This window comes from Hypanus sabinus, chromosome 1 (assembly GCF_030144855.1).
Source record: "Hypanus sabinus isolate sHypSab1 chromosome 1, sHypSab1.hap1, whole genome shotgun sequence".
In the NCBI taxonomy this organism is placed as follows: Eukaryota; Metazoa; Chordata; class Chondrichthyes; order Myliobatiformes; family Dasyatidae; genus Hypanus; species Hypanus sabinus.
Genome location: NC_082706.1, coordinates 195,903,366 through 195,930,742, shown reverse-complemented (window position 1 = coordinate 195,930,742; position 27,377 = coordinate 195,903,366). Strand labels below are relative to the sequence as shown.

The 27,377-nt window shown below is 37.9% G+C and overlaps 1 protein-coding gene across 1 annotated transcript in view; it reads left to right on the top strand.

The window, feature by feature from the left end:
• The window catches only part of csmd3b (CUB and Sushi multiple domains 3b), a 2,186,187-nt gene that overhangs the window by 1,667,092 nt on the left and 491,718 nt on the right, over positions 1-27,377 (top strand). Inside the window, exons 19-21 of the mRNA XM_059983996.1 lie at positions 83-199; positions 4,438-4,653; positions 6,039-6,227. Of these exons, the coding sequence (XP_059839979.1) occupies positions 83-199; positions 4,438-4,653; positions 6,039-6,227 (522 nt within the window). The remainder of the gene's footprint in view (positions 1-82; positions 200-4,437; positions 4,654-6,038; positions 6,228-27,377) is intronic.

Sequence of the window (27,377 nt, the reverse complement as noted above, 5' to 3'; positions counted from 1 at the left end):
ATGACTATCTTTTCCCTGCAACCTATTACAAGTACTAAAAACACTTTTTCCACTTACGATCATTTTTGGTTTCTCTTTACAGCACTATGTGGCGGAACTATTCGAGGACCCACAGGAACTATTTTATCACCTGGCTATCCTGATTTTTATCCAAATTCATTGAACTGTACCTGGACTGTGGAGGTCTCCCATGGTAAAGGTAATGCATGACATTTATTTGAATTTTCACTTCTTCTTTTCTCACTAAAATTTGCCTCATTGTACCCCAGAATTTTTGATCAGTTTTATAATGTATGTTTTGTAATAATGAGCAAACGGTTACTCAGAATTGCAGTTGTTTTAAAATGATGCAGGACGATTGATCCAAATGTGTGACAATAATCTAATCCCCACCACAACGGATTTATTTGAGAGACTGAAGAATGTTCATGAATTAATCGTCTTCATCCAATGTAATTAATTGGGTGGGGAACAGTAATAGAGGGTGTTGATTTGGGACAGAAACAAGAATTGGAAGATGTTCCCTATCATAGGTAGAAGTTAAGTCGAAATTTTTGCTTAGTGATATGGTATTACTTCTGCTAAAATATCATAAGACCACCATATAAAGAAGACACAAATTCAGATTGAGGACTCAGTCAGCTGCATCATGGGCACAACCCGACCCACTATCAGGGACATGGTCAAAAGGTGGGATCTTCCATGACGTACCCTCACCATCCAAGACATGCCCTCTTCTGCTAGCTTTCATCAGGGAGGAGATACAGGAAGCAGAAGACCTACACTCAGTGTATTAGGTACAGCTTCTTCCTTTCCACCGCCAGATTTCTGAATGGTCCATGAGCCCATGAACATATTCCTCTTTTACACTATTTATTTACTGTAGCTTAATGCAACTTTATGACTTACACTGTACTGCTGCCACAAAACAACAAATTTCAAGCATTTGGTCATGATAATAAACCAGATTCTGATTCTTTACTCTTAGCAGATGATTACCTTGCCAGAGTAGTTAGTTACACTATCCAGAACTAACACTCATCTTTGAAGTAAATCTTTTTCCATTAGATGGAAGGACAGATCACTTGTAGTCTGAGCAAAGACGTGCATAATGACTTGAATGGCTTGTATAAAATGACATCATAGAGCTATGTTAACAGAAAAAGCTGCAGGCCCAAGAATAATGGGAATAATTGGTTTAATGGACATGTAAGTGACAGCTAGAAGAAGTGAGAGGGAGGGGTGACATGAGGGCTGGCAGGTGTTAGGTGGGACCAGGTGAGGTGGGGGATGAAGGACATATGGAGCTCTTTGTGGGAGAGGAGCTGGTTTCAATATTGGTAGATGATAGGTGGAACCAGGTGAGGTAGGGGATGAAGAGCATATGGAGCTAATTGGGGGAAAGGGGTTGGTTCTGAGACTGGTGGGTGACAGATGCAAGTAGATAAGGAAACAAAATCAGGCAGGTGGAGACAGGTAGATACAGAGATTTAAAACAGGTAAGTGGAACCAGACAAGAGAGAGATAAAGCAGGTGGAATCAGATGCAGGGTAGACCAAGGGAGAAGAAACCCAAGAGGATACCTGATGCCAAATGGAATACATGTTTCTAATGCTTGTTTCTGGGTGATGGATTTACAGGTTACAGGCAACTTAAATTTTCTTTCTGTCCTTCTGCTATTCTTTGTATTTTTTTAGTGTTGTGCCTCATTGGGTTTAGACTTCTAAGCTTTTATCCTGTGAAAAAAGTTCCATTAGAAAAATAAAAATTTTAATGCCCTGGAATAATATAAAATTAGTCAAGACAAAGTTCAGGGATACTTACATCAGGTACACATGGTAAATTGCACCATACCGTCATTAGTAGGGGGATATAAACTTGGAGCAGGAGAAATGCATTTGGTCCTTTAAGATAACTCAGTCATTTAATAACAGTATGGTTATCACCTATCAATATAAAGAACAATTTAAATGCATACATAATGATTAATATTCATCTTCAAAGTATATATTTGTAGATATGGAAGATAAAGACATCAGGCAATATATACATTTTTTCAATGGGTTTATTGGGTGGTACCTAATAATGTGACCACTGAGTGTATGTTCCTGGTATTCTGCTGCTCAAGTCCATCCACTTCTAGATTTAACATGTCAGGCATTCAGAGATGTTTTTCTGCGAGCCATTGTTGTAATGTGTAGTTATTTGAGTTACTGTCGCTGTCCTGTCAGCTTGAACCAGTCTGTCCATTCTTCTCTGATCTCCGTCATTAACAAGTCATTTTCGCCCAGAGAAATGCCGCTCAATGGATGTTTTTCTCTTGTTTTTCACATGATTCTCTGTGAACTCTTCAGAAGGGTTTCCAGACCTTCTTTATGCCATGGACAAATGCAATTAAGCAAGGTATCCATGAACCCCAGGTTGGCAGCCCCTGCTCTAAAGAGTGTTGTGTATAAATATCCCAGTAGGTCAGCAGTTTCTGAGACACTCAGACCACCCTGTCTGACAACAACAATCATTCCACGGTCAAGGTCACTCGGATCACATTTCTTCACCAGTTGGATGTTTGGTCTGAACTACAACTGAACCTTTTGCACATGTCTGCATGCTTTTATGTATTGAGACTACATCCACACTACACCAGATAAATCCATAACCAAAGCTTTTTCTCTTCGTTTTTACCCTCCGTCCACATTAAAACAGCGTTTTCGTCTCCTGAAACCGGAGCTTTTCAGAAACGCTTTCCAAGGTGGGTATTTTTAAAAACACTGCTCAGACAGATCAGTGTGGATGGGGTAACCGGAGACTTCTGAAAACGCTATCAGATGGCAGCGCTCTATTTCATTGTTTTCTTGAACGCAACCTAACAATTTCAGATCAGACGGCAATGAGACTGAAGCCAGAAGAGTTAGAAATGTACTCACCAAATACTTTGACCCATAACTTACTGAATAAATAAGTATACTCACTTTGCCCTGTTTTCTGTCCTTGCTTGTATGAAGGTGGTTTACCTATTTATGCAAGTACTTCTCTGACAATAGAGGTGTAACAGCGTAATGTAACATGGTATTGAAATACAAGATAACACTGATGCAGACAATCTTTATACATATAACAAGGTGCTTTATAACAAGGTACAATCCGTGAACTCCCTATCAGTTGCCTCCGTACACTCCAGTATTTGTTTTTATTTTTACTTTTAAGTTCTCCTGCGCAAGAGCCAACAGCTGTCCATCGTTTTAAGTTTTTCTAGTCTGTAACTACACAAACGCGCACTTTTACGGCGAGATTCGACACCAAACATATCGCTTGTTTTCGGTAGATGTGTCCTGCGCATGCCCAGTAGGAGGAGATTCGCCGAAATCTCCGTTTCAATGTGGATAGAGATATTTTCAAAAATGGAGAGTGTGGAGGCCTATCATTTTTACACGAAACTGGCATTTTCAAAGTCATCCGATCTAGTGTGGATGTAGCTTGAGTTGCTGCAACATGATTCACTGCTTAGAGATTTGCATTAATGAGCAGGTAGAAAGGTGTACATAATAAAGAGTAGAATAAAGAGGAGTGAGTACATTCTGCAGGATTACTCCAGAGTGCACTGTTACTGTGACATTAATTACATTTTTGACTTGCTGCGCAGAATCCGCCTGCTATTGTGTTTTCTGCTTCATCTCTCCAATCACTAAATTTATACTTTTGGATTATATGCTTGATGTTCAGTATTGTTAGCAAAGAAGTCATGCATGTAGGAGATAAAAGCTGGAAGGCACTGAACAGGTAGGCCTGGTTCCCCAAACGTGCACTTGCATAATGTCCATGAATTCATTAATGTCAACAGACACACAGTGAGAGCTAATCCAGCATGCATATGACACTTAAAATTTCCATAAACTATTCATTCCTTATGGTTTTAAAAAGCATGGCATTTTCTACAATTTTCCATTGCAAATACATTCTATATTTGCTATAATAGATTATTTCATTGTCTATTTTGTTAATCCAAAGCATTTAGGCAGTCGAGTTTGTTGCAATGAAGAATAATCTTCCTGTGAAGAGTCAACCTCACTTCACAATGGTTATTTGTCAGTTTTTGCTTATGTGTAGTAACACACACACAAAATGCTGGAGGAACTCAGCAGGCCAGGCAGCATCTATGGAAAAGAGTAAACAGTCAATGTTTAGGGCCGAAACCTTTCAGCAGGACTGCAAAAGAAGGGGAAAAGTCTGGTTAACGTATAGCTTTTTTTCAATAAATTGTATTGTATTGTATTTCTATTGTAAATGCCTTCAAGAAAATGTATCTCAAGGAAGTACATGGTAACATACATATATATAAATATATGTAAATTGATCAATAATAAATTTTGCTTTGACCTTATCTTTGGAGCGACTGCAAGGTTTTGTGATTTTAACCAGTCATTGTTGTGTTATTTCCAGGTGTTCAGTTCACCTTTCACACATTTCATCTGGAGGATCATCATGACTATTTCCTAATCACAGAAAATGGTAGCTTTACTCACCCACTAGCACGGTTGACAGGCTCAGAACTGCTTGCGCCAATTAATGCTGGTCTGTATGGAAATTTTAAGGCTCAGCTACGCTTCATTTCAGACTTCTCAATATCATATGAAGGATTTAATATTACATTTTCAGGTAAGAAAATCAGCAAGGCTAGGGCTTCAATTTTCCAGTCTTTTTTTTTCTTATTTGATTACTCTAGATGTATTTTGTATTTGGCACAGCTTGAGATTTTTAACTTTTAATGAAAGGCTCAGTCAAAAAATGCACTGGGTTTTGTCCTCAGTGAATTGTAGCCAGGTTAAAATTGTTAATGATAACATATCTGCTCATAGTAGTGTTAACATATTACCATTTACCACCATCTATGAAGTCAGAGTTGTCCTGTTACTGACCAGGCCATCCTTTAAAAAAGCATGGTTGTCTCCATGCACACTATCAAATATGGACATGACGTTCTTAATACAGAAAGTGTGTGGAAAATGCAGAAGGCTTGACAAATGAAGATGAACAATTTTACCAAATAAGCCTTGAGGAAGGTAGTAGAATGACTGTTCTGTATAAGTATGAATTGTTTGATTAAGTATTCTTATTCATTTAAATGATTAATTATGGGTTATATGTAAAAATATGTTAATTGCACACATCATTATGCAATCACGAGATACTCGCATGCGCCACTTAAAGCAATCTCAAAATAGAACCATATTTCGGACTCCCCACATCTTCATTTTCATTAGTTTTATTTTTTTGAAGTTACTAAATATAACAGCGACCACAGAATTCAATTCCTGTTATTGTCTGTAAGGGGTTTGTTTGGTCTGCCTGGAACCCAGTGGGTTTCCTCCACATGCTCTCGTTTCCCCACACATTTCAAAGACGTACAATACAGGTTAAGGTTAGTAAGGTGTGGACGTGCTACATGGTAGTGTGAAGTAAACCGATCACTGGAGATTTCAAATGCAATTTTAAAGATAATAAGTAGATTGAATTTTGAAATTTGTATCCTCTACCCAGTGTCCCCTTCCATTCTTTGACTCCGTTACAATTGTAAATCAACTTCTTACCAAAGACCAATCCCAGCAAGACATTTCCTACGCTTCACAGTAGCGTAGCAAGTCATGTGACACCAACAGAGCCCGGGGCATTGAAGTTTGGAGTTCGATTCCAGTGCCGTCTGTAAAGAGTTTATATGTCCTTCCCATGAATGCTTGGGTTTTTTCAGGTGCTGCAGTTTCCTCGAATAGTCCAAAGGTCTACTATTTGGTGAATTAATTGTCACTCTGAATTGTCCTGGGATTAGGCTAGTGTTAACAAGGTGGATTACTGAGTGGTGCAGCTTGTTGGAATAGAACGGATTGTTCTGTTCTGTCTCTCTAAATAAAATGAAGTATTTTATTATTTAGTATAGCTGAGTGATGGATGATTACATTTATGAAGAATTTTGAAGTTTGAGAACATTTTTAATGCCTTACATATTTGTGTGGTGACAATTTATTTCACCTTATTTACATTGCCAGAATACAACTTGGAACCCTGTGAGGACCCAGGCAATCCAGCATTTGGCAAACGTTTGGGAACCTCCTTCGGTATTGGCGACTCGTTAACATTTTCCTGTCGTCCTGGTTACCGCCTTGAAGGGGCGTTCCAGATCACGTGCCTTGGAGGTGGTCGCCGAGTGTGGAGTGCACCTCTGCCAAGGTGTGTGGGTACGTGGTCAGCTGCTTTTGTTTGATTGTACGTGTTTGTTGTTGTTTACAAAAGCGCAGTTAATAGCATGACGATAAAATATTCAGCCACAGCAACGTGCGTACTGGATTCAGAGGAATAGATAGCACTGCGGTTTCAGTGGGATGGGGTTAGGTATCCCTGTGAATGGTTGACTTATATTCCAAAATTATTGACCGATCTTTAGCAAACTCCGTGCCACGTAGCTCCAAGTGGACCACAAACCTGCCACAGGGTTTGGAGGCTTGCATACCTCAGTGTTGGCTAGAGTCAGAGCTGTATGCTTTGGCTCTTGGTATGGTCACCCATTCCAAACAGGTCTTGGGTAGAGGACAGATTAAGCGTGGTCCCCCAGTCCTCCGGGTTCAGCCCAGGGCTAACAATCCCCACAGAACTGTTACGGAAACAGCAACAAAGAATCCTTCTGCATCTGAGTGTGAGAGTATTCCTGAGTCTCCACCTGGGACTTGTAGTGAAAACTGAGCTATTGACATGATGAAAGAAGCCCTGAACACCACCAGAGATAGAGGACCTTCATTGCTGCCCTAAGCACCAGCGGTGAAACAGGGAGTAGAATAGGGACAATACCACATAGATGAATGTGGACGAAATAGGAATTGATTAACCTCTGAAATCCAATAACCTGAAACCAGAATAATAATGCTTTTAATTAAAGATTTAGTACAGCATAAGCAAACACCGGGGATAAAAATCTACATTCTTCACTTGGAGAAGGAAACATGGAATTGAAAATAAACAATGAAACAAGTAAGGTTATATGATAGGTGAAGCTAAAAGTTTACTAAAAATGTCTTGATTTAAAAAAACAATCCTAAATAATCCATATTACGAAAAGTAATATAAATGTACAGTTTAAGAATATACTAATATGGCCTATTGAATTTAAATAGTGAAAGTAGAGTATATTGGTGAAAATAATACTGATATTCTTCCACAAGTAATCATTATCTGTAAAAGTGAAAATATTAAATTCTTTCTCAGATTCATATTCATTTATTCATCACATGTATAACATACAGTGAAATGTATCTTCGGCATTAATAACTATCACAACTTAAGGATGTGCTGGGGACAGCCCACAAGTGTTGCCACACATTCTGGTGCCAACATAGTGTGCCCACAATGCACTACAACAATAACAAAACAATAACTAAAATGAAACAACAACAGTAAACAAGCCCCTTTCCTCCTACTCACCCATCCACTCATAAGACAGGCTATAGGTGAAAAAAGCATTTTTTTATCTGGTCACAGTGCAATGTTCTATTCAGGCCATTTGAAATTTTTTGGGAAACAAATGATATTATAAGAATTTTCATTAAGTAAGGTGAAAATAAAGCCTGCAGTATCCAACAAAGTCTCATGTCTATGAAAGACCAATTTACTTTTTTATTTTGTTTTGACAAAACATCAAAATGTCTGATTAGAGTCATTAGTAAATTATATGAGTGTAACAAGGTGTACGATGATGAAGTGGAAATGAGAATGCATTTGGGGATGGAAGAGAAAAAGTTCCACTCTGTATTTGTTGTTTATGTTTTGCTTTGGGAGTTTGTAATGTACAAACCAGTGCATTCTGAAATTTGCTGCATTCTCCATCTGCAGCATCTCAGAATTTAAAGGTTTTTTCCTTGAATTGCAGTGGTAGTAAAGGAGTTGCAATTGCCTATAGCATCTTTCGGTCATTTTTGCAAGAATTTCAACTGGACATACACATTTGAGGATATCAAAACAAGACATGTCAGTATTCAAGGTCGAGTAGTCAGCCGTTCAAACTTAAGTATGAGTGAAGATTACACAGTGAGATTTTGTAGGATAATTACTGCTACTGAATCTTTACTGTAGCAAGAAAGTCAAATCCTCAAAGAAAAGAGGGAACAAAGAAAATGCCAAGAGAAAAAGTAATATTAATATAATTGATTGCAAATCTGGTTTCTTCAGGGAAGCAATGAAAACAATTAAGTTTTGTACACCAACAGCAAAATAAATCCCTGTATATGAAGGCATTGATTATTGCTGAGCTCTGTGCAAAAATACTGAAAATATTCAAAACGCTTGTAGAACCAAATACCATATATAAAGACAACAGGAACATGTTTTCACATAGTTCCATTGCTTTGGCAGTCTCATCTGCCACAATCAGCAAAATTCTGTGGAATTCTCTGTTTAAATTGCATTCTCCAGAAAATTTCTGTGAAAGTTTGAATAGTTTAAGAAACAATGTAATAGGAGCCAACGCCACCAAGAAACTCAGCACATGCCATTTGTCACTGCTAATTATGTTTGTTTGAGTACCATGGATACAGGCTCTAAAAACTAAAATGGTTCTATTGGGTACAAACACCTTAAAGCAACATATTAAAAACTTACAGGTGTTTTTAACTCACTAAGAACTGACTACTGTATCACAATGGGAGAAACAAATCATGCATACGGTAGCTTCAAAAATTATTTTAATAATTCAAAATCAGATGAGTTATACAGTATGTGGTAGATTAACATCCTGAGTAAAATAGATTATAATTTTATGATATATCTATTCCAGCTTTGTTCATCAAACTACAGTGTTGACAACTTTAAATGTTGTTTTTCGTTATTAAGAATTGGTTGAGTAAAAGCATTAGCCAGTTGTATTAGCTCAGAGCACATAATGGGTCAGATTGTGCTTAACCAGTCTCACCTCTCGTATTAAACTCCTGTGAGATGCCCATACCTTCACTTTGCTCATATTCTGCAGGCCTCTGCAGCCTGAAGCCCCACTCCCAGATTACCATGTTGGCCACTTGATGAGATACTTACAGAAGGAACACACACTTGTATATCAGTGAAACCCAATGTAGGTTGGGGCACAGCTTCGTCAATCACCTTCACTCCATCCTCCATAGAAAGCAGGATTTGCCAATGGCCACCCATTTTAATTCTACTTCACAGTCCCGTCCCATCATGTCAATCAATTGCTTCCTCTACTGCCACGTTGAGATCACAAACAGGTTGGAGGAGCAACATCTTATATTCTGTCTAGGTAGCCTCCAACCTGGTGGCATGAACATCACTTTCTTGAACTCCTGGTAATTGCTTCCCCCCTCCTTCCTTCACCATTCCCCATTCCTGTTTCCCTTTCTCACCGTATGTCTTTACCTGCCCGTAACCTTCCTCTGGTACTTCTCCCTCTTCCCTTTTTTCCACGGCCTTCTGACCTCTCCTGTCAGATTTCCCCTCCTCTTGCTCTTCACCAATCAATTTCCCAGCTCTTTTCTTCACCCGCTCTCCCCCTTCCAGTTTCGCCTATCACCTGCCACCTTGCTCTTCCTCCCCTGCCCAACCTTCTTACCCTGACTCCTTCCCCTTTCCTCTCCAGTCCTGCAGAAGGATCTCAGCCTGAAACATTAACTGTTTAGTCCTTTCCATGCTGTCTGACTGGCTGAGTTACTCCAGCATTTTCAAGTCAAGTCAACTTTAATGTCATTTCGACCATAACTGCTGGTACAGTGCAGAGTAAAAATGAGACAACGTTTTTCAGGACCATTGTGTTACATGACACAGTACAAAAAACTAGACTGAACTACGTAAAAAACAAAACACAGAGAAAGCTACACTAGATTACAGACCTACACTGGACTGCATAAAGTGCACAAAAACAGTGCAGGCATTACAATAAATAATAAACAGGACAGTAGGGCAAGGTGTCAGTCCAGGCTCTGGGTATTGAGGAGTCTGATAGCTTGGGGGAAGAAACTGTTATATAGTCTGGTCATGAAAGCCCGAATGCTTTAGAGCCCTTTCCCAGATGGCAGGAGGGAGAAGAGATTGTATGAGGGGTGCATGGGGTCCTTCATAATGCTGTTTCCTTTGTGGATGCAGGATGTAGTGTAAATGTCCGTGATGGTGGGAAGAGAGACCCTGATGATCTTCTCAGCGGACCTCACTATCCACTGCAGGGTCTTGCGATCCAAGATGGTGCAATTTCCGAACCAGGCAGTGATGCAGCTGCTCAGGATGCTCTCTATACAACCCCTGTAGCATGTGATGAGGATGGGGGGTGGGAGATGGACTTTCCTGAGCCTTCACAAAAGGTAGAGACGCTGCTGGGCTTTCTTTGCTATGGAGCTGGTGTTGAGGGACCAGGTGAGATCCTCTGTCAGGTGAATTTTGTGTGTGTTGCTCTGGATTTCCAGCATCTGCAGATGTTCATGTGTTTGTGAAGCCTTTCAGAAGGCTTTTCTACTATCTCAGAATCAGGATTATTATCATCAACATACTGTAGGTCATGAAATTTGTTGTTTTTCAGTAGCAGTCCAGTGCAAAACTTATTGCTGTGGCCATGGCCACTGTCTCCTGGACCAGCTTTACTCACCTTGGTAGCTTGTGGCTGTGGACTCCTGGGTTTTTGTGTTAGATCTTTAGTGTTTATTTGCTTTTTGCTATTTCTGCGATTCGTTCTTTTTCTCATACGTCTGATGGTCTGGTTGCAGGTGGGGGGGGGGGGGTTTCTTCAAACGGGTTCCATAGTGTTTCCTCGTTTTGTAGTTGTCTGCAAGAAGACAAATTTCAAGGTTGTATGCTTTGATAATAAATGAACTTTGAACTTCGAATTCAAATCATTCTTGAGCAATTGAAAAATAAAAATTATGTTCTAGCTTAACTAAAAAAGTTTGACCACATCTCTAATGAAAAAAATATATATTTTAAAATAAAGACCTCATCACTTGGGTTTTCAGTGAAGAAAAAGTGATCCTATGCATATCATAGAGTTTGTGATAGAAACGTATATCTGAAAAGATGGAGATGAGGTTTAACTGGCTCCTCAGCTCAGAACCATATGGAACCACCAATAGTTATATGGAACCACCAAAACCAAAACTGAAAGAAAGTCACAGGAGCCAGGATGCATTTAGTTTGACTTTAGTGAGGAGATCACATATGACGTGGTGGTGTAATGACGTATGCCATGCGCATACTTTCACATTTAACCTGTAATGAATTATCTAAACAATAGATGCTTAAACAACATATTTGCAATATTATTCAAAATTTTACTGAAATATTAAAGAAGGCTGTCTGCTTTCCTACTCTACTCTCTACACTTATGACTGTGTGGGAAAGCACAGCTCCAATGCCTTATTCAAGCTTGCTGACAACTCCGCTGCTGTAGGCTGTATCAAAGGTGGTGACGAATCAGCATTTAAAAGGGAGGTTGAAGATCTGGTTAAGTGCTGCCATAACAACAGCCTCTTACTCAATATCAGCAAGACAAAGGATATGATTATTGACTTCAGGAAAAGGAAGCCAGAGGTCTGCCAGACAGCCCTCATCAGAGGATCAGAGTGGAGGAGGTCAGCAACTCTAAATTTCTTAGTGTATCACTTGAAGGGAGAAGTGCTCGGACGGAGATTAGTGGGGAAGAATGGATGGACAAGGGAATCACAGAGGGAGTGATCCCTGCGAAAAGCAGAGAGTTTGGGGGTTGGTAAAGATGTGCTTATGGTGAATGTAAAGAATGAAGAATTGAAGAATGTAAGGATTGCTGAGAATGATATGTTGGATGCAAAGGCTCATGGGGTGGTAGGTGAAGACAAGAGGAAAACTATCCTTGTTGAGACGGCGGGAAGATGAGGTGAGCCGGATGTCCAGGGAATGAAGGAAATGTGGGTGAGACCAGCGTCAATGGTGAAGGTAAGGAAACCCCAATCCTTCAAGAAAGAGGACATCTCTGATGTCCTGGAAAAGACTGCTGCATCCTGGGAACAGATGCGGTGGGATTGAAGGAACTGATAAAAGGGGATAGCATTTTTACAGGAGACAGGGTGGAGAAAGGTTTTGTCAAAATACCCGTGAGTGTTGGCAGGTTTAAGCAGTGCTATTCTTTGACAGTTTTTCCCCAGAGATGGAGACAGAGAGATTGAGGAAAGGGTGCAAAGTGTCAGAAATGGACCAGGTGAATTGACGGACAGTGTGGAAGCTGGAGGCAAATTGATGAAATTAATGAGCTTAGCATGGGTACAAAGCAGTCATGAATGTAGCGCAAAAAGAGTTGAGGAACATTACCAGAGATGGCTTGGAACATGGACTGTTCCACGTAGCCAATGAAAAGGCCAGCATAGATAGGGTCCACGTAAGTGCCCATGGCTACACCTTGAGTATGGAGAAATTGGAAGAATCTGAAAGAAACATTGTTGAGGATGAGGACTATATCTGTCAAACCCAGGAGGGTGACTGCTGAGTGGGTATGTTCAGGTTTGTTGTTGAGAAAGAAGCAGAGAGTTTCAACGCCTTCTTGATGAGGGATAGAAGTACATAGGGACTGAAAATCCGTGGTGAAACTGAGGCAATCATAATCAAGGAATTGAAAGTTGTTAAGGGGAGCCAGAGAATTCTCCCTCCAGCTATTTGATGTTTGTTTTTAGCCTCAGTTCATTATCATTCCACATATTTAAACTCTTGGACAACTAATGTCAAGAATAATGTTTGCAATTTTCAGTTGATTAGTTTTCTAATCATCCCAATGAAATATTTTAACATCAAGATCAACATTGAAGTAAAATAATTAATTTATCTTAAGTGCCTTTAGTAATTTTATCAATGATGTTCAATGCTGATATATAGTTCTAAATAAAAATATTTTACTTTAATTATACATCTCCAAGCTGCATTGAATTATTTTCACATATGATCAATGCAAACCAATTTAAAACTTTTTTCTTCTTTCTATTAAAACATAAACAAAGAACTTTGATGTCATCCTTCTATTCAAACGGCTGGTCAGAATTCTTGATGAATCATGCAGTACGGAAACAGGTACTTGCACTCACTGTGCTGACTAATAAATAACCAAATTTACTCATCCCAGTTATCAGAATTTGAGCTATTACCTTTAATGCCTTGGCAATTCAAGGGTTCATCCAGATAGTTTGAGATAACACCTGCCTTCACTACCCACTCAAGCAATGTGTTTCAGATGCCAAGCTCCCTCTGGTCTCACTCCATGGATTCCCTCAAAGCTACTGCGCAGGTTGAAGTGGTTAAGAAGGCGTATGGTATATTGAGCTTCAATATTGACTTCAAAAGTCAAGAGGTAATTATTATGATAGTGGTACTGGAAGCTGGGTGCCCATGAGTAACACAGACAAAGGACGGAGAGGTGAGGAGAAAAACGTGCAGCTGCTTATTGTACTTGTAAGTCATCCACCCAAAATGCCCACTTGCACTATGTTCGGTGTGTAACACACAGGGAATATTAACAACAATTCATAAAGGTCTGAATATACATGAATACTTAACATATCCCTCCCATCCCCCACTTAATTTAATGGTTTCTCCCCCTTCCCATGCACAGACCAGCTGGTGAACTATTAACGTTTAAAGGAGTAATCATCAAGTTCAACCAACAAAAAGCATTTTTTTTCTAAACTAGTGAAAGAGGGTAGGCTGCCTTTATTCCTGGACACAGGCTGCCCATGTGCTGAAGGTTAGTTATTAAACTTGAGATCCAATCTGTGTCTTGAATTTTGTTAACTTAGCAGCAGCTGTTCAATGCAATATATAATATATAAGAAAAAGAAAAAATAATAATAAATAAATACGTAAATCAATTACAGCATATGTATATTGAATAGATTAAAAATCATGCAAAAAACTGAAATAACATATATTAAAAAAGAGAGGTATTGTTCACAAGTTAGAAGTCTATTTAAGAATCGGATGTCAGAGGGGAAGAAACTATTTCTGAAACGCTGTGTGGGCCTTCAGGCTTCTGTACCTCCTACCTGATGGTAACAGTGAGAAAAAGGCATGCCCTAGGTGCTGGAGGTCCTTAATAATGGACGCTGCCTTTCTGAGACACTGTTCCTTGAAGATGTCCTGGGTACTTAGTAGGCTAGTGCTCAAGATGGAGCTGACTAAATTTACAACCATCTGCAGCTTACTTTGGTCCTCTGCAGTAGCCCCTCCATGCCAGACAGTGATGCAGCCTGTCAGAATGCTCTTCACCATACATCTATAGTAGTATTTGAGTGTATTTATTGACATACCAAATCTCTTCAAACTCCTAATGAAGTATAGTCATTGTCTTGCCTGCTTTATAGCTGCATCAATATGTTGGGACCAGCTTAGGTCCTCAGAGATCTTGACATCCAGGAACTTGAAACTGCTCACTCTCTCCACTTCTGATCCCTCTGTGAGGATTGGTATGTGTTCCTTCATCTTACCCTTCCTGAAGTCCACAATCAGTTCTTACATCTTACTGACGTTGAGTGTAAGATTGTTGCTGCGACATCACTCCTATAGTTGGCATATCTTGCTCCTGTATGCCCTACCAACAATGGTTGTATCACCAGCAAATTTATAGATGGTATTTGAGCTATGCCTAGCTCACAGTCATGGGCATAGAGAGAGTAGAACAGTGGGCTAAGCATTAGCATTAGCATAAGCATAAGCTAAGCACTCCTGAGGTACACAGTGTTGATTGTCAGCAAGGAGATGTCATCACCAATCCACACAGATTGTGGTCTTCTGGTTAGGAATCCAATTGCAGAGAGAGGTACAGAGGCGCAGGTTCTGTAATTTCTCAATCAGGATTGTGGGAATGATGATATTAAATGCTGAGCTATAGTCAATGAACAGCATCCTGACATAGGTGTTTGTATTATCCAGGTGGTCTAAGGCTTGTTTCATTGTTTGGAGAAATTGTTCAACAAGGTCAATAGTAGCTAGGTGATATGATGCTGACTTGATGTGCTGAATACTGTTTGCTTCCATAAATGCCTTGAACTCTTCAGATGGGTGTTGTGAGCAATTGCCATTTGCAAGCTATTAAGAAAGACAAAAAAGGCTAAAGGTGGTTCATAACTTTTCAATTCATTTTTCAGATGTAGTGCTCTTTACAATGACAACTTTGGGCCATTTACTGTGTGTGTCCACTGCAACCAAGAACAGGTCCTGTGATATCTATGTAATTCCTGGGTCATGGTTCTTCAGACCATTCCCATGGATGCAAGGGAGGAAGCCTGGTAAGGTTTCAATTCTATGGTTGGCTCTCCCTCCCATTTGTGGGTTACCATATCCACCACTCTCGACAGGACAGGGTCAGTACGGATGTGTTTCTGGACTTGCGTCGCTGTATTGGAGCTGTAGGTACTTTCTTGAAGTAAAAGATCTCCTTCGTGTGTGGCTCTGTAACATCTGTATGGTGCTTGTATCTCCTGTGCTCTGTTGTATATCATACTGACGTACAGATAGTAACAGAACGCAATGTTGCCTTCGACTACCAGCCAGGGAAGGAATGTCCTCGTGTGGACCAAAGATTGATGTCAAGTGGCGTTGATCTGTCAATAGTGTAAAGTGTCGACCAAAGAAGAATTGATGGAATTTCATGACTCCAAGGAAAATTGCAAGTGTTTCCTGATTTTGGCCTTGTGCAATGTCCATGATGCAAAAGCAATTGGATGCTCTTCAGCCGTTGAAATGATGTGTGCGATAACTGCCCCCACACCATTAGGTAATGCACCACAGGCCAGCAATATGGGCAATGATGGGTTGAAGTGTGTGAGTGTTTCAGATTGTGATAAAGCTGTTTTGGCTTTTCTAAAAGCCTTTCACCGCAATCTATCCATTTCCAGTGAGTTGATTTATTTAAAAGCTCATAAAGTGGTTTCAACATGCTGGCTATGTTAGGAACAAACTTTGTCTTGGATGTTGATAGTCCTAAGAAATATCTTAATTGACTTGTATTCTGTTGGGATGAAGCCTCAACAATTACCTTCACTTTTGATGGTGCCCTGTGAAGCCCTGAGTTGTTGATCATATGGCCCAAGCATTCAATCAAAGGTCAAACGAACTCACATCTGTCATTCCGGACCCTTATCCCATATTATTTGAGTCTTTGTAGTGTCGCATCAGGTTTTGTAGGTGATCATGCTCATTTTTCCCAATAATGAATAAGTCTTCCAAATAGCATAGACACCTGTCAACCCACTCAGGATTTGGTCCATTGGTCACGGAAAAAATTCAGGAGCCAAGGTGATGTCCAGCAGCAGCCTAAGCATTCCTTTGTGAGTCACTGTGGTCAGCAATTCCTGTGACTCTGACTCCACATGCATCTGCAAGTATGTTTACTTTCTTTTTCAATCTTTTTATTATTGTTATTAATATCAACAAAATACAATTGATACATGGATAATGAGATTACAAACATAAACATTTCAACTGCACATGAAAGAATACATAAGCAATGATTACAGTATAAATGAGTATTCCCAAATCATGAACGATACAATATATAAATAAACAAGGCAAATCTAGGTATATCATAATATGTAATTAAAAAAAAACAGAAAAAAGAAAAAGAAAAAAGAATGCAAAAAAAACTAATTAATAATCTAATAGCTAATAAGGGAAAAAAAGGAAAAAAAGAAAAAAAGAAAAACTGAAAAAAGAAAAAAAAGGCTGTTTATAATATCTCACAAAAATTACAGAATCATCAGTGTCGTCAACTCCGATCCTCTCAACTTATATAAAATCAAAACTGGAAAATCAAATAGGCTTGAAACAGGGTCATATTACATCATATGAAAATATTGAATAAATGGTCTCCATATCTTTTCAAATTTAATAGAAGTATCAAATACACCACTTCTAATTTTTTCTAAATTTAAACATTACATAGTTTGAGAAAACCAATGAAATACAGTAGGAGGATTAATTTCCTTCCAGTTCAACAAAATAGATCTTCGAGCCATTAGTGTAAGAAACGCAATCATTCGACAGGCGGAAGAAGATAAATGAAGTGAGTCCATCATTGGCAAACCAAAAATTGTGGTAATAGGATGGGGTTGTAAATCAATGTTCAATACCACAGAAATAATATCAAAAATATCTTTCCAATATTTTTTCAAAAGCGGACACGACCAAAGCATATGAGTTAAAGACGCAGTTTCAAATTGACATCTATCACAAATAGGATTTATATAGGAATAAAAATGAGTCAATTTATCCTTGGACATATGGGCCCTATGTACGACCTTAAACTGTATTAATGAATGTTTGGCACATATAGATGATGTATTAACTAATTGAACAATTCTATCCCAATTCTCAATAGCAATAATAAGGTTAAGCTCTCTTTCCCAATCATTTTTTGTCTTATAAAGGGGCTCTGAACGTATCTTCATAATTATATTATAAAGTTTTGATATAAGCCCTTTTTGAAAGGGGTTTAATTCAAACAAACTCTCCAAAATACCTGAAGACACAAAATTTGGAAAAGTAGGAAGTACAGTATTTAAAAAAATCCTAATCTGTAAGTATCTAACAAAATGAAATCTAGGCAAATTATATTTGTTAGATAATTGTTCAAAAGACATAAAACAATTATCCAAAAATAAATCAGAAAATTGTAGTAATCCCTTGGTCTACCAAGCCGAATAAGCTTGGTCTATAATTGAAGGGTGGAAAAAACAATTGGATACAAAAGGAATATTTAAAACAAACTGAGTCAACCCAAAAAATTTCCGAAATTGAAAGCATATATGTAAAGTATGTTTAACTATCGGGTTGTCAATTCGTTTCGGCAATTTAGAAAGAGCAAAAGGGAGAGAAGTCCCCAAACTAGAACCCAGTGCAAAACCTGGTACTGATTTAATTTCCAGGCTCACCCAATGAGGGCTAAAAGATCCATCCCAATCTTTCAACCAACATATCAAATTTCTAATATTAACTGCCCAATAATAAAATCTGAAATTAGGCGATGCTAGTCCACCTTCCTTCTTTGCCTTCTGTAAGTATATTTTACCTAACCTAGGATTTTTATTCTGCCATATATGTGAGGAAATTTTTGAATCAACATTAGTAAAAAAATATTTCAGAATAAAAATTGGTACTGCTTGAAAAATATATAAAAACTTATATAATAACCATCTTGATAGCATTAATCCTACCTATCAGAGATAAAGATAATGGTGACCACTTAGTAAACAAGCATTTAATCTGATCAATTAAGGGTACAAAATTAACCTTAAATAAGTCTTAATGGTTTTTTGTAATTTTAATCCCTAAGTAAATAAAACAGTCATTAACTAATTTAAAAGGTAAGTTTCCATAGATTGGGACCTGTCTATTTAAAGGAAACAATTCACTCTTATTAAGATTTAATTTATACCCAGAAAAGTCACTAAATTGAGCCAACAATGATAAAACTACAGGAATAGATTTCTCAGGATTAGAAATAAATAATAATAAATCATCTGCATACAAAGATAACTTATGAGTATCTGTCCCATGATTAATACCAAGGATATCCTGTGATTCTGATAGCAATTGCCAAGGGTTCTAAAGCAATATCAAGTAATAGTGGGCTAAGAGGACAGCCTTGTCTAGTGCCCCGAAATAAACGAAAAAAGGGAGATCTTTGATTATTAGTAAACACAGAGGCTACTGGAGTATGATAAATCAGTTTAATCCAGGAAATGTCGGACTAAAATTAAACTTCTCCAACACATTAAATAAGTATGGCCATTCAACTCTGTGAAATGCTTTCGCTGCATCTAATGAAATAACGCATTCTGAAATATTATGTGAAGGAGTATACACAATATTCAATAACCTGCTAACATTAAAAAAAGAATAACGATTTTTAAAAAACCGGTTTGATCTTCCAAAATAATTTGGGGTAATACCTTCTCCAACCTGGATGCAAGTAACGTGGAAAAAATTTTGGAATCTACATTCAATATGGATATTGGTCTATAGGATGCGCAATCAGTAGGGTCTTTATCTTTCTTCAATATTAAAGTTGAAGCTCTATAAAAAGATTGTGGCAAATTGCCCAATCTAATTGCTTCTTTAAAAACCTTATATAACCAAGGAGAGAGAGTAGCGGAATAACATTTTAAAAATTCTCCTGTATACCCATCCAGACCAGGTGCTTTCCTTGAATTCATGGAGGAAATAACCCCTTTGATTCCTGCATCAGTCATAGGAGTTTCCAATATTGAAAGATCATCTGGTGATAATTTTGGGAAATTCAATTTCCCAAGAAAATTACACATGGTACCACAATCCTGAGGAAATTCAGAATGATACAGGGAAGTATTAAAATCTTGAAATGATTTATTTATCTCATCATGGTTAACTGTCAAATACCCATTTTGCTGATGGATCTTAGTAATTTGGCGTTTAACCAAAGCATTCTTCAATTGACTAGCTAGCAGTTTACCCGATTTATCACTATGTATATAAAAATCAGATCTGGACTTCATCAGTTGATTTTCAATCGAAGATGTAAGTCATAAACTATATTCTGTTTGAAGTTCAACCCTTTGCTTGTAAAGCTCCTTACTAGGAGTTATCAAATATTTCTTGTAATCTCTTTGATTTTATCAACCAATAAAAGAGCTTCCTTCTTTATGCGTTTTCTCAGACCAACAGAGTAAGAGATAATCTGTCCATGTATATATGCTTTAAAAGTGTCCCAAAGTGTTCCATAAGAAATATCTTCCGTGGAGTTGGTTGAAAAGAAGAAGTTGATCTGTTCATTCATAAATTTAATAAAGTCCGGATCTTGCAATAAGGTAGAGTCAAATCACCATTATCTAGCATTAGGAACTGTATCCATAAATTTAATAGAAAGTTTTAATGGAGCATGGTCAGAAATAGCTATACTATCATAATCACAACCATTTACCGAAGGAATCAAACAAGAGTCAATAAAAAAATAATCAATTCTCAAATAAGAATGATAAACATGTGAGAAAAAAGAAAACTCCTTGTCCTTAGGATGCTGAAATCTCCAAATATCAAAAACTCCATTATCAGTCATGAAAGAGTTGATACAAGTGGCCGACTGATTGGGTAAAATCTGAGTAGATATAAATTTGTCCATCAAAGGATTTAAACAACAATTAAAATCACCACCCATTATCAACTTATATTCATTTAGATTATGTAAAGAAGTAAATAAGGACTTAAAAATCAGGACAATCAACATTTGGAGCATAAACATTAACCATAGCAACCTTTTTATTACAAAGTAAGCCCGTTATTAACAAAAATCTACCATTCGGATCCGAAAAGATATCATGTTGGACAAATGCAATAGAGGAGTCAATAAAAATGGAAACTCCCTTTACCTTGGCATTCGCATTCGAATGGTACTGTTGATCCCACCAAAACCCAAAAAAAGCAATAATTATCCTCCTTCCTCACATGAGTTTCTTGTACAAAAATGATATGAGCATTAAGTCTTTGGAATACTTTGAAAATCTTCTTTCATTTAATTGGATGGTTTAAACCATTAGTATTCCAAGACACAAAATTAATGGTCTGAGCCATATTTCTAAAATCAACCCTTTGGTATAAAAAGGGTTAACCAAATTATAAACTCATGCACCCAGAAGAGGAACAAAAATAAAGAGTGGACCCGGAAGTGATGACATCGTAAACACATTTGTAGTTCAAAAACAGCCCAAATGAAAAAAACTAAAATAAACTGGAAAAGGAAATATAGAGTTAGAAAAAAGATCACCCCCCGCCTCCTCAAGAGAGAGAAAAAAAACAACAGCCAAAAATAGGCTGGGAAAAGGAAAACATAAAACTAATTCTACCCCCATATCAGCGGAACACCACTCTGTATTTAAAGGATATATATTTAAAAAATCCACCCAAACTTTAAAAATTATGATCACTATACTAAAAACCAAACTTCTTAATATACTTGGTTGTAAAAAAAACGAAAAGAATATAATCACTAAGAACTTATAAATCGGGTTATAACCCAAACAAAAATATTTAAACTGTGATAAGCGATGCATTGTAGGAAGAAGACGAGAGAAAAAAAATAATGCCATCTTAAAAAAACACCAATAATATTTTTCCAAAAAACCACCATCTTAGTAAAAAAAAATTCACTTTCGAAGGTTTAAAAATACACCTTCGAAGGAACAAAAATAATAGTCAGCAATATAGTATAATGGTTAAAGTGTATAAAACAAACCGATTAATATGATGAAAGAACACTTTAACTTGAATATAAAGTGTAGAGTAAACCTACACCAATAGCCAGAAACAAAATCTGGTTTAAGGAATCAAAAACCATCTTACACAATCAAAAACCCTCATTTATTAGGAATGAGATTCCGTAACAGTAGGGAAGCTCTCATTTAGAAAACTTCTCGCTTCAGATGTAGAAAGGAACATCCGGCGTGGAGCGTTTGGCGGCGAGATTCTGAGCTTCGCAGGGTATAAGAGCGCAGGTTTTAGATTTTTCGCATAACATTCTGACATCAGCGGTTTAAAAAGAAGCCTTTCCTTCATTACTTCTGGACTAAAATCTTCTACTAAGTGGAAATTGTGATCCTGAAATTTAACCATCCCTACACGCCGGGCCACACGAATAAGTTGCTCTTTATCATGTACGTAATGAAACCGGACAATTACAACCAAGGGTTTAGCTGAAGCACTCGGTGATCGACGCATAATTCTATGAGCGCAATCAAGTAACGGGGGGCTATCTGGAAATACAGATGGGAACGCATCCTTTAAAAGTTGAGCAAAGAATTTCGAGGGGTCGTCTTGTTCGATGCCATCCGGGAGACCAAGTATACGTAGGTTCTGTCTTCTGGACCGATTCTCAAAGTCGACACTCTTGGCTTTAAGTGTTTCCACCAGTTTAGTGGTCGAAAGTAAATCCTGTTGCAATTTTTCAATTATCAAATCTCATTTCCGAGTGTCTTCTTGCAGAGATGCGATAAGAACTTGCTGCTGGTTAATTACTGAATCCATCTTATCCATATAATCTTGAAAAGGCTTTATATCTTGTTTAAAAATTTGTTGTAGTTCATCAAATTTTTTTTATCCAAAACCTCCAAAAACAATTCATAAGTTAATTCAGTGCGTTGCGGATGAGCTTGCTTCTTTCCATTACCATTCGGGTTCTGCCCAGGTTCTCGTCCTTTCGATCTAAGAGCCATTTCTGAGTACATATCTTCAAAAATTCACAATAAACTCTTAACGATAAGTCCAAAAAAATAGCAAGAATCTTTTGGTGTAGGTAAAAATAAGTTGGATAAGGGTGATCAAAGGTTAAAAAAAGAAAAGGTTATGGAGCAAATCTAAAACAGTACTCACTCCATGAGCGTCTCCTGCTGACCTTATGTTTAACAAGTATGTTTAACACAAGTCAATCTTCCTAAATGCCTGTCCTTCAGTCAAACCTGTAAAAAGGTTAGCAACATGGGGAAGAGTGTATTGTTCAATCATAAGAACCATGTTAATGGCTACCTTGAAGTCTCCACAAGACTTTAGGATGGGAACCACTGAAGTTGCCTATTTACTAACACATATTGTTTTTAATACCTTACTCTGGTCTAGTCTTTTCAATTCAGCCTCTACATTTGGTTTGAGGCCATATGGAAGAGGAGAGCTTCCTAGCCTCGGTTGTACCAAGGACTAGGCCTGAAGCCATGGTGTCACCAGTTTCCATCTGCCAGAGGGGCGAGATATAGCCCTTCCTCTTCACCTGGGCCGGTGTTATGCGGCGCCCAGGACAGAGTTAACGTTGCCCTCCCAAGGTTTCACACAGCAGAAGACAAGCTCTGTTGTGGTTGACTGCAGATTATTTTGGTGGCACTGAATGGACTCGGGCCTCAAGCAGCAAGTCACTTGCTTTCCAGCCGCCGGGGGAGGTTCTGGACCATTGGTTTCTTCCAGGGGTGGCGTAGCGCAGTTGTGATCAACTGAGGATCTCAATCGGACTGAGCGGTCTGGACTACGTACATATTTGTCTGGTTGTGTTGTTAACAATACATGTGCCTGTATACGTGAGGGCTGGGTCTCGAAGCCGCAGTGTTGCCTAGCAGACGCTGGAGTGGATCGACAGATGATATCAGTGCACTTGGGAGGTCTGGACTTTATGCATGCATGTTCGCTGTTGTATTTTTAGTAATATTCTATATCTGCTTACATATTTGAGAACTGGGCCTCAAAGCTGCCTGCCATGTCACCTATCAGGCGTGGGGCTGCGTCAACATATGATATCAGTGGGCTGGTGTGTCTGGACTACTTACCTGTGTACTCTGCATCGTTGAATTTGACTGATAGTCTACGTGGGTTTGTTGACTTTTATGTGCGAGGAAAGGGCCTCAAGCTGTGGTATCATGGGGGGTGGTCATTGGGACTCATTTATTCCATGTGTTACGTAATCAGGCAACAATAAATATATGAGTTAGGCAAGGGTTTACATAACAAACAACACTTTTATTGAACACTGAAAACAAACCCCCCCAAAAGTAAACAAACACTAACGTAACCAGAAACAGCTGCTGTGCGGCAGCTTAACTAATTCTTAAAGTGATGTTGCAAAAACAGTTCTTTAAAGTAGTATTGCCAAAAGTTCGAAATGCTCACAGTCCACTTAAGAGGAGAGACTTTATAAGACGATTTAAATTCTCTTTCACGTCGTTTTGCTTCGATCCCCGGCGTCAAACTTTTCCCACGAAGAATTTACGAAACGAAACGGCTTAAAGGCACTGATCTTTCCTTTATCACACTGTCCTCAATCTTCTGCAATCCCACAGAGATTAACACGAGAACAGTCAACAAATTCCTTCCAAATAAGGATTAAACAAGGTCGAACCCGTTTCACCATCGAAAATGGATTCTCCTCGATCTTTAACTCCTGAACTCCGATCTTCACTCTCCACTGATTCTCAAACTAGCAATATTGTAAAGAACCTGCTGGCAATGACCTTTTGAACTTTAGGCATTAGATAAAACTTCATCTTTCAACTAAACTGCGTCATCACATTAAATCACGCAGTGGCATGAAGTCAACTTGGCAAATCCAGCCACGAACTGCCCCTCCTCACAGGGTGGGGTCTTCCTTTTATAACCTGTAAAAAAAACCTGTCACATGATCTCTACTGGCAGGAAAATGACATCACTCCACCATCACAAGACCATTACCTCAAGTCCGGTATAGCTTCAACCCCAGTCACGTGACAAGGTACCACTGTCATGTCACGAGTACGTAACACCTCCCTCCAAAAAAATACATTTTTGGTCTGACAAGAACAAAAATTTTTAACAATTGCTTACAGAAAAAACAAATGTATAAATTTTATAACATACCCAATACACAATACCATCATATAACAGCTTATAACTCACAATACAGTAGGAGTGTTACAATTGAAAAAAACCACTCCACAAAAAAAATTGCATTGTACGTTCAACATCGAGATAGACAATCAGCAACCACATTATCTTTACCTTTAATATGTGTTATCATAATATTATACACTTGTAACATCAAACTCCAATTTAATAATCTTCTGTTTTTGTTTTTCATCTTACTCAGAAAAACTAATGGATTATGATCAGTGTAAACAATAAGTGGTTTTTGAGTTGTACCAACATATACCTCAAAATATTCCAAAGCTAAAACAAGAGATAACAATTCTTTCTCTATTGTTGAATAGTTTCTTTGATGCTTATTAAATTTCTTAGAAAAGTAAGCTACTGGATGATCAACCTCATCACCCTCATTCCTTTGCATTAATACTGCTTCTGCAGCCTCATCCACAGCCAATGAAAAAGGTTTTTCAATGTCAGGCGCCTTAAGCACAGGTTGTTGACATATCATTGTTTTCAATTTTTCAAATGCTTCTTGACAAGGCACTGTCCACACAAACTTCACATTCTTCTGCAGAAGGTTAGTTAATGGAAGGGCAACATTAGCAAAATTCTTACAAAATTTTCAATAATATCCTACCATTCCTAAAAACCTTCTGAGAGTTTTTTTTCCCCATTGGAGTGGGAATCTCTAAAATTGCCCGAACTTTTGCCTGAACAGGAGCTACCTTACCTTGACCCACAACGTATCCAAGTTAAGTCACAGTGGCATGTCCAAATTCACTCTTAGCTAAATTAATAGTTAAGTTAGCTTTTGAAAGCCTTTCAAACAATTTCTCCACCGCAATAATGTGTGCTTCCCAAGTATCATTTCCTGTCACTAAATCATCAATATAAGCATCAGTATCTTTCAATCCCTGAATCACAGAGTTAATCATCCTCTGGAAAGTACCTGGGGCATTCTTCATCCCAAATAGAAGAACATTATACTCATATAACCCAGATGGAGTTACAAATGCAGAAATCTCTCTACCTCTGTCTGTTAATGGAACACACCAATACCCTTTCAATAAATCAATCTTTGTAAGGAACTTTGCTTTTCCAACTCTATCTACACAATCATCTACTCTGGGAATTGGATATGCATCTGTTTTCGTTACAGCATTCACCTTCCTATAGTCCATACAAAACCTAATACTACCATCTGGTTTTGGCACCATAACACATGGTGAACTCTAATTCAAGTTAGAATGTCTAATAATATTATTCTCTAACATATATTCAATTTCTTTCTCAGCAAGTTCACATTTTTCTATGTTCATCCTATATGGATGTTGCTTGATAGGTTTGGCATCTCCAACATCTACATCATGTGAAGCTATAGTAGTCCTTCTTGGAACATCTGGAAACAACTCCCTATATTTAAAAAATTAATTCCTTCATTTGTTGTTTCTGCTCTAGCTGTAAATGTGCTAATTTCTCATCAATATTTTCCAGAATGGTTGAATTTGGTAACCTAACTGAAATAATGTTGGATTTAGAATGAAAGTCAGATGAATTATCTATCATGTTCCTAGTTAAATCAAACTCATTCTCACTAACTGCAACAGTCACAGTATCAGATTGTTTCTCAAAATATGGTTTTATCATATTTATATGCCAAAGTTGTGTTGACCTATGATCTGGAGTTTTTATCACGTAATCCACATCATTGATTTTAGACACAATTTCATAAGGACCATGAAATCTAGCTTGTAAGGGATTTGTCTGCACTGGGAAAAGAACCAACACCTTATCTCCAGGCTTAAACATCCTCATCCTAACTTCTTTATCATACCAAGTCTTCATTTTCTCCTGAGCCAACTTTAAATTTACCTTGGCTAAGCTACAAGCTTTATGTAACCTGTCCTTAAATTTCAACACATAGTCCAACAAATTAGTGTGTACTTCCTTACTAATCCACTGTTCTTTCAATAAAGCTAAAGGTCCTCTAACTCTATGCCCAAGCACAAGTTCAAATGGACTAAAACGTAAAGATTTCTGTACCGATTCCCTTACTGCAAATAAAAGTAAGTTTATACCCTCCTCCCAGTCACTTTTATTTTCCACACAATATGTCCTAATCATATTCTTGAGGGTAGAATGAAACCTCTCCAAGGCACCTTGCGATTCTGGATGGTATGCAGATGAAGTGATTTGCTTAGCTCCCAATTTATAAACTATCTGTTGAAACAATCCAGACATAAAATTACTGCCTTGATCAGTTTGTATCTCCTTAGGTAATCCAAAATAAGTAAAGAATTTTATAAGAGCCTTTGTCACAGTTTTAGCTTTTATATTCCTAAGTGGTATTGCCTCTTGAAACCTAGACGAAGTACACATGATAGTCAACAAATACTGATAACCAGTTTTTGTCTTTGGTAATGGACCAACACAATCTACAATAACTTTAGAAAACGGTTCACCAAATGCTGGAATAGGTTGTAATGGAGCTACTGGTGTAACCTGATTTGGTTTACCCTCAATTTGACAAGTATGGCACGTTTTACAAAACATTGCCACATCTTTTCTTAGGCCAGGCCAGTAAAAATGTTTTAAAATCTTGTCCACAGTTTTCCTTACCCCTTTGCCTTTCTCATTAACTTCTGATTTAATTTCTGATTTACCTTGAGTCTCCATGTTATTTTTCCTCTTAAAAATTCTGCCCTGAGGAAATTTATTCTTATGGATTGAAACATACTCATCAGCTAATCTAGCACAGTCCTGCAATTTATCAGTATCCCTCTCATTTAAGTAGGTCCTTACTTCAACAGGAATGCTTCTTTTAAATTCCTCCATTAAAATCAGCTCTCTCAATGTATCATAGTCCCCATTTACATTTTTAGAAGAAACCCATCTCTCAAAACACACAGCTTTATCATAAGCAAATTCCACATAAATTTTATCCACAGATTTTTTCAAACTTCTGAATATTTCCCTATAAGCTTCTG